Raw genomic sequence first — 13,282 nt, 5'->3', positions numbered from 1 at the left:
TCATACTTACGTTGCAGCCTTTAGTAAATCTTAAGAGTTGAGAAAAATTTCTTAAGGCCTATAAATACGAAAGAGTAATGTATCTTCCAGAGGCCATGTAGCAAAGGAGGTTTAAAAAGACATTCTCATTGAAATTTCTACACCATTAAATGTCATGGAAACAGTCAAAGGCAATCAAAAACATGAGACAAAAAGGGCCAATTAAGCAAAGAGTCAGGCGTTTCTCCAGCCAACATTTACCATTAAAGAAAATAATATATGTATGTAGGTCAATTTACAGAAATCTAACGCGATTGAAAGAGGTTAGATAACTGATATTCAACCTCTGTACTCCTAAAAGAAAGTAAATTCACCACTAGGAGGGGAAAGAATCCTGTATAATTGCACTCTTACACCTAGACACATAAATATCAAAATCCCAAAACCAAAAAAATCATTTGAATGCAAGACTGCAATGGAGATGATGGAGCTTAATTTCTATAGTCAATAATAGATAGAGAGTGTCCGATGGTGTTGAAGAGATGGGCATTGTATGCCAAAAGCCCATAACCAAAGATCCAGTTCCACACTCAACACCTGGAAAGGAAATCGAGATGTCACAATTTAGTGAAACTGAAATTCAAACAAAGAAAATTAGAAAATTGGGAACTCAGTTTGGAATACACATACAACGGGAATAACCGAGTTTATAAATTTCAGAAAGGAAAAGTTCTCCGAAGTCTAGAAGTTTGCCAACAGAGTTATATCTTGCAAAGAACACAGCTGTCAGACTAACTGTTCGCACGCTAGCAGCTTTTGTTTCTCTATTGCTTGTACAATGAAATGAGGTGTATAGAGCTCAGCTCATATACAACTACCTTAACCATTGGACACGTAACTCACATTTTTTTCTTGTCTTTTAACGCCAGATTAAGATATACACTTAAGAGGTCAACATGATCTAAGGAAGAGACGTAGCTGGAACTTGCCCTGATTACAAGTTTAAGAGTTAAATAGTCTTGACTCTTGAACATGAGAAAAGCAAGTGCACCACTGGGGGAAACATTCTTCTGTTTCCCTCTTAACTCTTCTAGCAACATGATACAGTGTTGATTTGGTATTAGTGATTAAGATTGAGATGTTGATTTGATATTGATGATTAAGATTGATAGCTTAATTTTAGGAATATATTGTATTGATGTAAATGATTAGGAATTGATTGTGTAATATTGTTTTTTCTTATTTAGTCTTAGAACTCATGTATAAGTACCCATTCTTATGGATTGTATATTCATTCAGAAATACAAGAAGCCCTTTCTTCTTGCCAAAAATCATCATGGTATCAGAGCCATTGCTGCCTTTTTGAGGTGAGTTTTCTCCCTCGCAACACTAGGGTTCCGTGTTTTATCAAAGAGGTCGAGTTTTTCTCTCTCTTTGTGGTTGTCCGCACAAAAAACTCCTCCCGTTCAGTTCGGTTCTGGATTATTTTTCTCTGTTGGGGTCGCTGGAACATTCTGAGCCTATCCCTATCAGTTTTGATTTTTTCCGATCACCGGAATTAGGATTCCGGCGTGGCAGCCAACTTTCCGGCGATTTTTTTCTGGATTTTTTTTTCCAGTTCTCGGGTCGTAGGCCTATTCTAACCCTTCTCATCCAGATAATATGGGTGACACTACTTCTGGAGAAACTGTCTCAAGATGAAGTTCAACATCTTCGCCGTCTTCTGAACAAACTTGACTCTTCTAGTGTTGCTAGCCCCAATTATGTGCAGTCAGGTATTGCTTTTAATGCTCAGCTTAATTGTTGGATTATTGATTCTGGTGCGAATAGACACATGACAGGCTCTTCTAAAGGCCTTCAAAATTACTCTCCTAGTCCCAAAGGGGATTATGTCAGAATAGCCAATGGCTCCCTAACCCCTGTCTCTGGAACAGGTTCAATCTTTTGTACTCCTGATATTACCTTATCATCCATTCTTCATGTGCCTGATTTTCCTATTAACCTATTATCTGTTAGCGCTATCACCAAAGAACTAAACTGTAGTGTCAGATTCTTTCTTGGTTATTGTGTTTTTGAAGACCTTCATACAGGGAACAAGATTGGCAGTGGTAGATTGCATGATGGCTTATATTTGATCGATGGAACTCGAGACTCTGGTCAGGCCTTTTTTTGTAGGAAATAAGGATGTCAACCGAGAAATAATACAGTGGCATAAACGGTTGGGACACCCATCTTTTTTTGCTTTAAAAAAGTTATACCCTGGTTTATTTTCTAGAACTGAGTTTGAATCTTTGTCATGTGATGCATGTGAATATGCCAAGCACACTAAAAACTCTTATCCTCTGAGTGACAATAAAAGCACAATTCCCTTTTCGACTATTCATTCTGATGTCTGGGGTCCTACTCAAACACTTTCTTTGTCTGGTGGTCGATGGTTTGTTACTTTTATCGATTGTTGCACTAGAATGACATGGGTATATCTGTTAAAAGCCAAAAGTGAAGTTTTCTCCTGTTTTAAGTCATTTCATAAGATGATTTGTACTCAGTTTGGGGCAAAGATAAAGATATTTCGAACTGACAATGGCATAGAATACATGGATAAAACTTTTGGAGCTTACTTGGAGTCTTTTGGGATAATCCATCAAACTAGTTGTCCTTATACTAGTGCACAAAATGGGGTTGCTGAAAGAAAAAATAGGCATTTGTTAGAAGTAGCAAAATCCCTTTTGTTTACCATGAATCTGCCGAAGCCTTACTGGGGGGATACCATTCTAGTAGCTGCCTACCTCATCAATAGAATGCCACTTAAAACTCTTAATTTCCGGAGTCCTTTAGAAGCTTTAAAGGGTAAAAATGACTATACTGTTCCTCCAAAGATATTTGGGTGTGTTTGCTTTGTTCACGCTAGGAACTCTGGGAAACTTGAACCTAGAGCTCTTAAATGTGTCTTTATTGGGTATTCTCCAATACATAAAGGGTACAAATGTTATCACCCTCCTTCTAGGAGATTCTTTGTCAGTATGGATGTTACCTTTCGGGAATCTGAGCCCTATTTCAGTATTACACCATCACCTCTTCAGGGGGAGAATTATAAGGAAGAAGATATGGTTTTTCCTAGTTCTATTGTTGAAACTACTAAACTACTGCCACAAGGGAAAGTGAAATTGGAGAAAGAATTCAGGGGGAGACTATTGAAACTACTGCCATAAGAGAAAGTGAAATTGGAGAAAGAATTCAGGGGGAAACTGTTGGGCGTTTGGATAGGCCTGATTTGATAACTTACTCAAGGAGAAATAGAGCAGAAGAAGCCATCATGCAACTTGCCGAAGCCGAACCTTCTTCTTCTAGTGAGTTATCTATACTTCCTAATGAGTTAGATTTGCTTATTGCTCACATGAAAGGAGTCAGATCTTGCACTAAACACCCTTTATCTAACTTTGTTTCCTATAACTCTTTATTGCCCTCCTATAGAACCTTTGCCTTGTCTATTTCTGCTGTGTCTATTCCCCAGAATTGGAGGGAAGCTTTTGCAGATTCTAAGTGGAAGCAAGCTATGATGGAAGAAATAAAGGCTTTATCAAAGAATGAGACTTGGGAACTTGTCGCATCACCACCAGACAAGAAGTTGGTTGGTTGCAAATGGGTCTTCACTGTAAAACATAAAGTTGATGGTTCTATTGAAAGGTTCAAAGCAAGATTGGTGGCTAAAGGATTCACTCAGACTTATGGAGTGGATTATCAAGAGACATTTGCTCCTGTTGCAAAAATGAATACTATTAGAATTCTTCTAACTTGTGCAGCTAATCTTGACTGGGACTTGCAACAATTTGATGTGCAGAATGCATTTCTTCATGGAGACTTAGAAGAAGAGGTGTACATGGAGATTCCTCCTGGTTTTGGTACTGAACAAAGTCAAGGAAAGGTATGCAGACTGAAGAAAGCCTTGTACGGATTGAAGCAATCTCCTAGAGCTTGGTTTGACAGATTCTACAAAGCAATGATCTCCTTTGGTTACCAACAAAGCAATACGGATCACACCCTCTTTATAAGACATTTAAAGGGTAAACTCAATCTTCTCATAGTTTATGTTGATGACATAGTAATGACAAGAGATGAAAAAGAGGAGATGACCCGATTAAAGAAGTTACCCTTGTGCAGCTAATCTTGAATACTATTAGAATTCTTCTAACTTGTGCAGCTAATCTTGACTGGGACTTGCAACAATTTGATGTGCAGAATGCATTTCTTCATGGAGACTTAGAAGAAGAGGTGTACATGGAGATTCCTCCTGGTTTTGGTACTGAACAAAGTCAAGGAAAGGTATGCAGACTGAAGAAAGCCTTGTACGGATTGAAGCAATCTCCTAGAGCTTGGTTTGACAGATTCTACAAAGCAATGATCTCCTTTGGTTACCAACAAAGCAATGCGGATCACACCCTCTTTATAAGACATTTAAAGGGTAAACTCAATCTTCTCATAGTTTATGTTGATGACATAGTAATGACAAGAGATGAAAAAGAGGAGATGACCCGATTGAAGAAGTTATTGGCACAGGAATTTGAGATCAAGGATCTAGGAAAATTGCAGTACTTCTTGGGAATTGAAGTTGCTAGATCAAAAAGAGGAATCTTTATTTCTCAAAGAAAGTATATTCTGGATCTCTTGAAAGAAACAGCTATGATAGGTTGCAAACCAGCAGAATCACCCATTGAAAGCGATCACAAACTACAAAGCGGAGTTGGAAAGCCAGTTGATAAAGAGAGATATCAGAGGCTGGTTGGAAGACTCATTTATCTCTCTCACACTAGACCAGACATAGCCTATTCAGTTAGCCTAGTGAGTCAGTTTATGCATGATCCTCGAGATCCTCATATGCAAGCTGTCTTTCACATTTTGCGGTATCTGAAGTCTGCTCCAGGAAAAGGTCTACTTTACTCCAGACATGGTCACCTCCAAATAGAAGCCTTTACCGATGCAGATTGGGCTGGATCTTTAGATGACAGAAGGTCTACATCCGGTTACTGTACACTCGTAGGAGGAAACTTGGTCACTTGGAGAAGCAAGAAGCAAAGTGTAGTTGCTAGATCAAGTGCGGAGGCAGAATATAGAGCTATGGCCCAGCGTGTTTGCGAACTTTTGTGGTTACAAAAGTTACTAGAAGAATTGAGATTGTTTGAAAAAAGGAAACTTTCCTTGTATTGTGACAACAAGGCTGCAATCAGTATAGCTCGAAATCCAATCCAGCATGACCGAACAAAGCACGTTAAAATTGATCGACACTTCATCAAAGAAAAAGTCACGGGTGGTGTCTTGAGTTTATTCCACGTGTCATCAGAAAAACAACTAGCTGATGTGTTTACTAAAGGCCTCAACAAACGGACTTTTCATACACTGGTTTGCAAGTTGGGCATGTGCGACATCTTTGCACCAACTTGAGGGGAGTGTTGATTTGGTATTAATGATTAAGATTGAGATGTTGATTTGATATTGATGATTAAGATTGATAGCTTAATTTTAAGAATATATTGTATTGATGTAAATGATTAGGAATTGATTGTGTAATATTGTCTTTCCTTATTTAGTCTTAGAACTCATGTATAAGTACCCATTCTTATGGATTGTATATTCATTCAGAAATACAAGAAGCCCTTTCTTCTTGCTAAAAATCTTCATACAGCAACAGCCATCTAAAATGTATACTACTTTTACTGGACTATAAACAGTTCCAAATTTCAGAAGTATCAACCAGAATAGAAAAAGGCATCGCCCAAGGATGACAAATATTTTATGATAAAGCCTTTTTTCAATAAAGGCTCTTGGAGATATGAAAAGGATCATAACTTGGAGAAATCAGAAAAGACGCCAATTCTACTTAATTTCTTCTACCAACAGGCAATAGATGTATATTAGAAAGTCAAAAAACCCATATAAGGTGGAAAATTACTCCATAATCTACAATTTTAAATCAACGCTGTTCGTCAATGACCTAACAGCACCAATTTAGATGGACAGGATTTCAAATAATATCAGAAGCTTAACTGCATTAAAGCTAAAAGAACGATTTTCTATATTGTAGATTAGTCTATTTCATGAAGTCATCTATCTGGTAATTCAGGAAATCATTGGACTTTTATGTGAAATATATGGAGTATACTTAAACTAAGTATTGCATGTTTCCATTCAACCCTGCCAATAAGAGACACCAAGCTTGACACATGCAAGAAAATACATATTCATTCTATAATATTGGTTTTCAGCCGAGTATAAGTTATGAATCACCAAATCTAACCACTGAAGAACAGCAAAACAATAGAAATGAGCAAGACCAACCTGCTTCCCAGTCTTTTTACTGATCAACTCCTTCATTTTCTCCACAGCATAGACAGAGCAGGCTCGGAGTTCTACCTCCTCCTCACTGCCTGAGACAATTTCAGTATTTTTCTTGATAATATTAGCCAGGGATGAACTATATCTTAGCACTCCCAGTTGCTGAAGGACAGCTGGAACAATATAATCAGCAAATATGGTTATTGAGCTTATGTCTTCAAAATCGCCGTATCCTTGACCTTTAAATGCACCCCACAAATCAGCAGCAAAAATTTGAGCTCTTTTATACAAGAAAATCTGGTGACCCTTGTACACCGTGTGATCACGGAAGCCTGCAACAGTAACATAAGCAAAGATACATATATTGTTGTATATCATTGTTGGAAATAAGATCAAATGTAATATGTAAAAGGAAAGCTATAATAAACAAAGATACCAGGGAAGTGGCGTGCGATAAGAGCTACAAGCTTTGCAGCAGATTTGTTGCAGGACTCCAAAAGTTTAGATGCCTTTCCCTCAAAGCTCCTCTCAAGCTCAAGCCCAACCTTGCCATGATTTCACAGAGCTATTAGCTCAGTACCAAGCTTAGGAGACAACATTATTTTAATTCACAGCATATTACGACCTACTGGAAAACTAAGAGAATGCATATAATTCTAAAAGTTTATGACCTGGCCGAACATTAAAAGAATGATATAACATCAAATTGAGAATTAAGAAGTGTACCTCATGCAATAAGCGCACCCGTTCATCCTCCAAAGGCAGTGGTCTTGGCCAGTTCAACATTTTCCTTAATTGAAAACCTAAAAATTGGTGTTCCGAATGAGATTATCTTCAGAATATGCAGGGAAAGGCTACAAGATGTCAGAACTTAAAAACATTCAAGACAATGCCGAACTATATATATAGCACTTGTGAGTTGCTTCACATACCAATGAAGATGCTCTCTAGGTAATTACTTTCTTTCTAAGCACTAAAATTTTATTTATCCAACGTGTCTCTATTGCTGCATCGGTTATGATCCCTCTAATATTTTATATCTTATGTGTGTCTATTGCTGCATCAATTATAATCCTTTTCGATTTCCTGATTTAACCTTGAGGAACATATTTACAAGTTGGAGGTTGGGTCTAAAGATTTAAGAGACTGAGTATCACTTTAGAGATTTTAAACTAGGATTTCTCACAATTTTTTGTCGAGCTAATAAGCTACTTCAACAAGAAAAGAAGATTTGAACTGAAGACTCAAATGATACATGTATTTTTAATCTTGGATTACCTCACATCTCATAGTTGTGTAAGGACCTTGAACTTAATGATCAAAAATGCATTCTCCTTAAAGGGTAGTTTAGTTGGATTGAAAGGGATTGGATTGGATTGTCACTTAGGTATTTAAAAGAAAGAGTAAAACTGATCCACATTCTTAAGGGACCCCCTTAGCATACAAATTGAGAAACTGTTCAGTGAGCATCCTAGACAGAACTCATACACCATATAATTTCTTATTCCCCTGAGTGCATCAGTGTTCTCAAGATTCTCATGCCCCTTAGTAGAAAGATACCCCATGCAAGGGGCAGAATAGAATCCACAAGGCAGAGTCACAAAGAAACCTGCATACCAGTATATTTCTGTAGACGATCAGCATCAAATGCAGATTTGTCACTTTCAAGAGTAGCCTTTAATCCAGATGCCAGATGATCATAACTCATCTCCTCGTCTGCAATTAGATGCAAGTATAAAGTCAATAGACCAGAGTATATTTCAAATAACTGAAATTAAAAACCGCTAAAAGAACCTTTAATGAAGCCCCAGCATCAAGCATCACGAATACGGTTCTGTATTACATACTCTCTTGATTGACATAAATATGCAAGTTCAAGAATAAACAGTTAGGGGATTCTACTACTTTTTGCTTAAGTATAACAGTGAAGTTCCCCAGCAATTATGTCTGTCATGCACCCAGCCACCAGAAATAGAGAGACTATTTCTTTTATGAGTGTTTCTGTCTGAATATCGACATACAAATTCTCTGAACAAACATGTTAGAAGATAGCACCATCATGATGTATGGAACAACACAGATGATAGAAATACGAATAGCATGCCAGGTAAGTTGAATATAGTGGAATTAGTGAAAACACAACTGAATGTAGGAGCACAAAATGAAAAACTAATAGAAAAAAGAGCAATAATTTTGCTAGAGTATTGTACACAGGTGGATACCTTTCTCTTTACATACGGGAAAGTAAGCATAGAAAGGTAGACCATGGCTTTGGAAAGCATTAGATAGATGACTTTGGAAAAGGATAACACTTTGTCTAAGTAAACAACTTCTTTGGAATTACATTCTTTTAACAAACCAAAGGTTAACAAAGTCACAAATGCTTGCTTGCACCCAAACAGACACTCAAGGAATCAGAAAAAATCCAGCTACATAACTATAGGTAAAAATGAAGAACCTTATTTGCATAAAATCCATAAACGGTAATTTCGAAGGACTGTTGCTCAAAGACAAATATTGCCAAAGCAGTTGCATGCGGTATAACAAGCTTAGCATCTGAAAAATTAATAAGGCTGTCTACGGCTACCTTAAGGTAAACTTATTAAAGTACCTGGCCAGAAGCAGAAATTCAATGTATCCAATACCAGCAAGTACTGAACAGTGAGTGGCCCGTTATCGAAATAGTGAATCCCTTCGAAATCCCACTCCACTTTTGGTAACGAATTTTTCATATTTTCAGCAACCTTCTCAATGCCTGTGTATATAACACATACCAAAATATAATCTTATATCAACTACAAGCCTTAAACCACCATTAAATGTGACTCTGAATAAGAAAACAGAGCATTGCAGATAATGGACACGGAAGATTCATATAATAGACTCTTAACTAATTTGAGAATAAAACATACTCCCTCTGCTTCAATTTGTTTCTTTTGCTTTTTCTTTTAAATCCATTTAAAAAAATAAGTCTCTTTCCTTTTCTTTTTGCAATACTTTAATTTCAACTTTCCAGGGGAATGCATTGGAGTAACGTAAATGGAGAAGATGGGAGAGACCTGAGAAATCAAGGGTAACATGAGAGGAATGAGCAGCAACCCAAGCTGTGGTAGACCGAACTTCTTCCATGGCGGCCCAACAACCTCGTCGCAGAAGATTAAAACCCTAGCAGTGGTAGTTAAACAATGGAGATAAGAAAAGAGGACTGTTATTTGCGCCTTATCAAACCCAACCGAAATTTCGCGCTCACGTTTTCAGCGCTATTCTTTAATGCTTTCTCGAAAATTAAAGAAACTGGTCGCGCCTCCCACCAAAAGGAAAGAATCTAGTCATCAGTTATTGGGTCCAATGAATTACATGTGTTTTTCAACAAAAAATTACTTTGTCGGATTTGAATCATTGTTCCTGCGCCCGACAAGGCCAAATGCAGAATGCTGACATAATTGACTACCTTACGTGATATGTCCACACTAGAGGTGGCAAAATCCGTAAAAAAAAATAAAAAAAAATATGATTATTCATTCGATTCAGTGACGAATTCAGAATTTTAAGTTTGTGAGTGCTCATTTTTTTAATATAAAATTACTACAAATCACATAGTATAAGTGCACAACTATTCTAAACGCGTTAATTTTAAAAAGTGAATGAGAAAGCGTGATTAATATTTTTCTTCCAAAAAAAAAAAAAAAAATCTTCATTTGTTAGAAAAAAAATTCATTAGCTTGAAGGATTTTCTTAGCCAGCCAACATTTCTGAAGGAAAAAAATAGAACATTGATTCCTTTCTCCGTCTTTATCACAAGAAATTACATAAAAAATATTTCAAAAATACTAAACGTAAAGTAGATAAATAAAGTATAACGGAGGAGGAGGAGGAATCACTAAGTTGAGACCAAAATTAAAAGGAAAAGCCATAAATCAAGTATAAGAAGAGGAATGAAGAACCTGTATTGGAGAAAAAGAAGGAAAACATTTGACTTCAAAGCAGACAAAAATGACAATAGTGATGCAGTAGCGGGTATCGAACCCTCGTACATCTCCCCGAGAAAAGCCTTTAATTCAGCGCCCCAACCAAAGCACCCACCAGGCATTTTGATCACTGGGTGCTGATGGTTTAATATATCACACATTTGAAACGTTTATATATAAATATACGTAATTTACGTCGGGGTTAATGGGTGCTCGCACCGGTAACTTATACGTGGGTCCGCCTCTGATCCGACCCAATACATTTTAAATGAGTTGGATATCCAACCCATTTGAAATGGGTCCAATATGCGTCAACCCATGTTATCCACTTAAAATATGGGTAATTTGATGGGTAAAATGGATAAAACCCACAACACATAGGTGTGTTCAATATGTCAATTTTCTCATGTTCGTTTGGTCAAAAATTTTGAAAAAAATTTATTTTAGAAAAATGACTTCCTTAATTAAATTAGGCAAAATAAGTCCCACATTTAACATTTCACCAACCACCTACCCCATACCCCCACCACCACCCAACTTACCCCCAATCCCCTCCAAGAAAAATTAAAGTTCTTAATTTTTTTTTTTTTGGTTTTCTACACCCTCCCCCCCCCCCCCACGCACACACACCCCACCACCCTAATAAAAAAGTTTTTTTTTTTTGGCTTTTTAACACCTCCCACCCCCTGCGACCCCCCCCCCCCCCAACCCTCCAAAAAAATTAAATTTCTTTAAAAAGTATTTATTTTGATTTTCTACACCACCCACACTCCCCCCCCCCCCACACCCCCGGTGAGTTTTCTACTTCATATATTTTATTTTGCTTTTATAAAAAATGAAAAATTTGCGTGGTTAAAATTTGGTGTGGGATGTGGTGGGGGTGGGGGTGGGGTCGGACAATGTGGCGGGGTGGGGGTAAGAATTTTTTTTCGTTTTTATAATTTTTTTATAAAAGCAAAATAAAATATATGAAATAGACGATTTGGGAGGAGGATGGGTCAGGGTTGGGTGGAGCGGTGGTGTGGGATGGGGTGGAGTTGGGGTGGGTAGGTGAAGCTGAAGTGAGTTTGAGGCGGTGGTTGGGTTGGGTTCTTGGGGTGGGGGTAGGGGTGGGGTTGGGTGGGTATTTTCCAAAAAGGGTATTCTTGGAGGTCGTGTCATTGGAAAGTTTCGAAGTTCTATTCTTCTCACATATGCTGAGGCGCAACTATGTACTAGGGTCTAGAGATTGGATTTGTGGACATGAAGGTAAATTAATCTTCTCCATATTAACTACACGAAGCCAACATCTTTGAAGTAGCTTTGAGTAATGTGGATAATATGGATATCCATATTATCCGTCGAGTAACCCATTTTTTATCCATGTTAAATATGGGTGGGTCGGGTAATTGATCCGTTTTTTGTTAACCCATTTTCGACCCGGCCCATATCCGACTCAATCCGCCCGTTTGCCACCCCTATCCACAACCATGATCGAACAATATCTTGTAGCACCAAGAAATGTGGTAATCAAACTAGAACCAGGATCAAATAGAAAGTTTAATCTGAATTGATCAGGTGGGAAGCGATACAAGGATAATAGAAGATTTGAATGATTGAATTTACTTAAATAATCAAATATACCTTTGTCCAGATTGCAAGCTGAAAGCATACAAGGACTCGCAAGCGACATGTCGTCAAACTTGACAAGCTTACTGGAATGACACTTAACTATGGGAATTGAGTGAAATATTTTGTCGAACACATGAGTTTCATGCTTTACTGAATCTGCAACTTCCATATCAATTTCTCTATCAGGTATTTTAGCGAACACTTTGCAGGCATAGATTTCTGAGACCTCCTCTAATGTTTCATCGTTCAAATAAAATGTGAGGGTAGATAAAAGAACCTGCCTATGCGTTTGGTCATCATCACAGGGCTAAAGCGAGGATTTAACGCACTCATCAACAGTGTCTGAATCTGAGGCCACTGGAACAGATTCGTCAAAAGGCAAGCAGAATCCCCTTTATCATCCCTAGACGAGTCCACATCCGGAAGCACCGGATCCACAATAACTGAAGGGGAACAAGCTCACAATGCACGCTGAACATTATCGAGTTTGTGTGGCATAGTAGAGCAGTTCTCGTCCAATTTCCGTATCAGATCAAGGGCAATGTTGACGTGGTTGTGGATCAGCTTTGAATCATTTCGAAAATGTAGTGCCAATTTCTTGGTGTAATGCTTCTAATCTAAAAAATTATTTATTGCGATACAACCATTAGAACCAGTCTAAAGCAACACCATCGAGATTGAAGGAAGCAAGAGGTAGCCAGTCCTTTTTTGAAAAGCTAAGGTAGGTAAAATATTGTTCCGCCCTAAGAATCCACCCTTTCGAGTTTCCGCCGCTATATCTATCTAGTACCACCGAAGCCATTGCAGTACGATCGATGAAAGCACTAATATAACAAACGCTTAACTCAAGAACAAACAGAGAACATGAAACGTTCAATAGCCTTTGATTAACTATTGAAAGTCGATTACAAGAATAGAAATAGCAATAGAACAGTAACTAAGACACAGTAAGAAAAAGGAGATTGATACAGAAGGGGATGAGAACTCAGAGACACAGAGTAGAGACGAGAGAATACTTAACATCATAATAGGCATAACCACTCTTTCTAACTCCTCATTTTTTTTATCTAGTTCTTAATGGGCCTAGATCCTAAATCAGCCTTTGTGAAAGCCTTTTGACCCTATTGCTTTTTCTAGGACCAATAGTTGTTAGAGTGGGCCCGGGCTAATTCATAACACTTTCGTTTTTGCCCATGAATTGCGGTGTACCTTTTACAATTACCCTAAAATGTGTGCTCAGCTGTTTTTTCCTTTCCCACCTCCCTTTTTCTTTGTTGTGTTTTCTTTCTTTTTTTTCTCCTAATTCCTTTTTTCCTTTTTGGTTATTTTGTCTTCTTTTATTTATGTTTTGGCCTTTTCTCTTTTTGTTATTCCTTTTAAAAATAAAATACTGGTTA

General features: G+C 37.6%; 1 protein-coding gene across 1 annotated transcript; it reads right to left on the bottom strand.

Moving 5' to 3' along the window:
• Window positions 1-201: 201 nt before the first annotated feature.
• On the bottom strand, window positions 202-10,363 carry LOC132624797 (uncharacterized). The gene is made up of 8 exons (XM_060339521.1): window positions 10,251-10,363; window positions 9,366-9,471; window positions 8,918-9,061; window positions 7,924-8,022; window positions 7,033-7,109; window positions 6,743-6,851; window positions 6,310-6,638; window positions 202-576 (listed from the first exon to the last, which is right to left on the bottom strand). Exons 2-8 carry the CDS (start codon window positions 9,433-9,435, stop codon window positions 484-486), a joined length of 921 nt encoding a protein of 306 aa, XP_060195504.1. The 5' UTR covers window positions 9,436-9,471; window positions 10,251-10,363; the 3' UTR covers window positions 202-483.
• Window positions 10,364-13,282: the final 2,919 nt, after the last annotated feature.

Source organism: Lycium barbarum, chromosome 12 (genome assembly GCF_019175385.1).
Source record: "Lycium barbarum isolate Lr01 chromosome 12, ASM1917538v2, whole genome shotgun sequence".
Lineage (NCBI taxonomy): Eukaryota > Viridiplantae > Streptophyta > Magnoliopsida > Solanales > Solanaceae > Lycium > Lycium barbarum.
The sequence above is the reverse complement of the archived record's forward strand: the minus strand, read 5'-3'. Positions and strand labels throughout refer to the sequence as shown.

Coding starts and splice junctions, on each gene's coding strand:
- LOC132624797 (XM_060339521.1), bottom strand. CDS start 9,435: ATGGAAGAAGTTCGGTCTACCACAGCTTGGGTTGCTGCTCATTCCTCT. Junction 9,062..9,365: donor TGTTACCCTTGATTTCTCAG/GTCTCTCCCATC, acceptor TTATATACACAG/GCATTGAGAAGGTTGCTGAA. Junction 7,110..7,923: donor TCGTCTACAGAAATATACTG/GTATGCAGGTTT, acceptor ACCAATTTTTAG/GTTTTCAATTAAGGAAAATG.